The sequence below is a fragment of the Helianthus annuus genome, chromosome 5, assembly GCF_002127325.2.
Source record: "Helianthus annuus cultivar XRQ/B chromosome 5, HanXRQr2.0-SUNRISE, whole genome shotgun sequence".
Taxonomy (NCBI): Eukaryota; Viridiplantae; Streptophyta; class Magnoliopsida; order Asterales; family Asteraceae; genus Helianthus; species Helianthus annuus.
Window position 1 is genome coordinate 147,801,704 of NC_035437.2, and position 3,014 is coordinate 147,804,717.

At 41.5% G+C, this 3,014-nt stretch overlaps 1 protein-coding gene across 1 annotated transcript; it reads right to left on the reverse strand.

The window, feature by feature from the left end:
- Nucleotides 1-406: 406 nt before the first annotated feature.
- LOC110901463 lies at nt 407-1,929 on the reverse strand. Its single transcript, XM_022148291.2, has 3 exons — nt 1,377-1,929; nt 1,019-1,299; nt 407-934 (listed from the first exon to the last, which is right to left on the reverse strand). The coding sequence occupies exons 1-3, from the start codon at nt 1,381-1,383 to the stop codon at nt 407-409; spliced, it is 816 nt and encodes a 271-aa protein (XP_022003983.1). The 5' UTR covers nt 1,384-1,929.
- Between the last annotated feature and the right edge of the window lie 1,085 nt (nt 1,930-3,014).

A 3,014-nucleotide genomic window follows, 5' to 3' on the forward strand; every position in this document is an offset into this window, starting at 1 on the left:
TTTGATTAGGGTGTTTGAAACTAGTGTTAGTTTGGAACTTTGATCATTTAAATATTATCGAAAACTGGTTTTGGAAAAATAGATTGTTTATCAAAAACTTTCTACAAAGTTGAAGGGATGTTTAGAAGTTCTATCTAATAAAAAGTTTTTACAGTGTATCGCTGAGCATACTGATCAGGATATTTTATAAGATAACAGTATGAAATTTTTTGCAAAGCTAAGATTTATACTTAGAAATATAAAAAGATGAAATTATTCTTGAAGCAATCAATACTGGTTGATAACCGAAGGTTTCATCCTGAAACCCAGGACCCATCCACCTTCGGCTATCAAATTGTTTAGATACAGAAATATAAATTGTTCATAAAAACATAAAATTGTTCGAATAATTCAAAGGAAATAAGCTCTAGGGGGTAGTGCCTTCTTGGTCCATAGTGCTTTCAGCAACATCCGTCTTGGGATCCGCCTCAGTATCCTTCTCAGCATCGGTTGCTTTTTCGACTGTTTTGGAAGGTTCATCGACAGTTGATTTGGAAGAGGTGCCGCCAAGGTTCTTTAGCTTGGTCTCCCAAGCACCAACATCCCAAGAAGGGCAGTCGAAACCTAATGTTTTGGCTTCATGAGCCATCTTCAACCTGGCTTGGAGAAGAGAAATGACGACGGAACTTTTGAGGCTTTCCCGGTAGCTGACCATATCCCGTTCATACTGCACATGGGCGGCTTCCAGATCGGCCTGGGCTTGAAGAGTAGCTTTTTTGAGAGCAACTTGGTGTTCTTGGGTCATAGCTTTGTATTTCTCCTCGTAATGACGAGATTTGGCGGCCGCAATCATACCTTGGTCGGAGATTGTGATTTCTGCTTCCTTTAGTTTAGATTCAAGTGTCTTGTTGAGCTTGCAGGATTCTTGATATAAGTTAACCAAGCGCTCAAGACCCTAAAAAGGTAAGACGATAGGTATTAATATTGATAAATCTTTGATAATAATGTAAATTGCAGGATATGATATGAGAATACTGACCTGGTTAAGAAAAGAAGTCATAAACCCGCTAGCTTCAATGAACCCGTGCTTCTCGTAAGGAAATGTGTCAGAAATGACAGGGGAATCAGGTTCTTTCCTTTTGCGGGAACTTGAACTCCGGGGTTTGGTAGCCGGTGAGGGTTTAGGAATGATGATGGCTTTGGAGATGCTGGGTTTGGATGTAGCTGTGGTCTTGGGGCTAGGTTCTTTCTTGACCTGGATCTGGTCAGAATAGCTGTCCAATTCGTCAAGATCAAAGACTTCAGGGATCTTAGCTGGTGCTGCATAAAGGGAAAAGTTTTACTCTTTATCTTATCATTATACTGTTGCGACTAATTATTTTGAAAGAAATTCTTACCAGACATCTCGGATGATGAGTATTGGCTGGAACTCGGGACGTGTGTGGTGAAAGTCCTGTCTATTGCAGGTAACCGGTAAACAGTATTGATTCTCTCTTCTGACTCAGCGGTAGGGGGAGCAACTTCCTTGAAGTTCACTGCATAAAGATCAAAAAGAAGAGTATTAATAGAAGATAACAATCAAATGGTCTATGAGGATATTTATGATCCTACCGGTGGTTAACCACTCCACCGGAAGGCTGGCACCCTCAGCAATGGAGTCTCGTTTGACAAAGAAAAATTTGCGCTGCCATCCGTCTTCGTTTTTGGTGGCCTTGAGAATCAAGGGTTTGCTGGATGTCGAGAAGAGCAAGAATCGGCTAGAGCCGTGGGATCGGAGGCGATAAGCAATAGGCAAATCCTCGATGCGAAGGTCGGAACAATGGAGATTTTTGATTTGGTTAAGTACAATTAGTACTCTCCAAACCATGGGCATGGTTTGGGCAAAAGAGATGCCGGTGGTTCGAAAGAATTGCATCATGAATTCAGGAAAAGGGTATCGAAGACCTAATGAAAAAGGATATGCTGGAAAACAAACCCGTTCAGTGGAAGAAACATCTGATCGGATTGACCGATCGAATGGTCTGAAGACCGTGTTATCAGGGAAAGCGCCGGAAGCTCTTAAAGCTGCAATGTCTGCGTTGTCAAAAGCACAGATCTCCTTTTCGGGATTTTTAAGGAGATTCTGCTGGGTGAAGGTCTCGACATCCATTGCAAGTAAGGTGAAGTAAATTGACAGGAAGAAAATCAGAAATGGAGAAATTACCTGAGGGTTCTGGTGAAGATATCTGCTTTTCAAACAAGAAAAGAGAAGATATAGGGGCATCGTGGATCTCCATTGAGTAAAAAACGCGTTGGAAGTTACGATGTGATCTTGACCATCGCTTCGTTTTAATTGCCTTAAGTTATGAGGTGAAACTTTTGAAATATATCCGTTGGATTGGTATCCCAACCGATATATTTGGGGACAATTGTTGTGGCTCATTTTCTAAGCATACATATCCTGACCAATATCCTGCCTTTGTTTGTTTATTTGTGACCAGGATGCTGGAAGAGGATATTGCTAACATCTTGGGCGATATCCTGAGGTTTATTAATTAACCACGTGCAGGTTAAAGGCTGAGACTTGCTAACGGTCAAGAGGACTTCTTATCCTCAGGACTCGGACGAGTTTGTTGAAGGAGAGACGTTGAGCCCGAAAGACCAGGTCTACAACGTTCGATGAAGGATATTCGGTGGATCCCGGAAGTTTAGGATAGTTTGTTATTTTATCTTTACTATAAATAGATGGGGGCGGATCAGTTTAAGGCACACAATCTCCACTAACACTCTCGCGTACTTTCACTTTCTAACTCATTGCAAACAACACACTTGTATTCAAATTTCGTTGTAACACTTAGTCGATCCGCACCACATCCTGCACTGTATCCTGATATTTGAAGCAATAGAAGAACAAGGCAGCTGCGATTGTCAGCTCCCGAGGTTTTATGCCGGCGATCTAGATTGATCAAGGGCTTTCCTCGTACATCTCGTGTCATTTACTTTACTTTTTTGCTCATTGTTTGATCACAGATACGACTCTATATCCTGAGCCGTAT

Bases quoted from the DNA above. Each gene is read 5' to 3' on its own strand.
- LOC110901463 (XM_022148291.2), bottom strand. The intron at 935-1,018 runs GTCAGTATTCTC...TTACCTTTTTAG, and splicing joins TGACTTCTTTTCTTAACCAG to GGTCTTGAGCGCTTGGTTAA.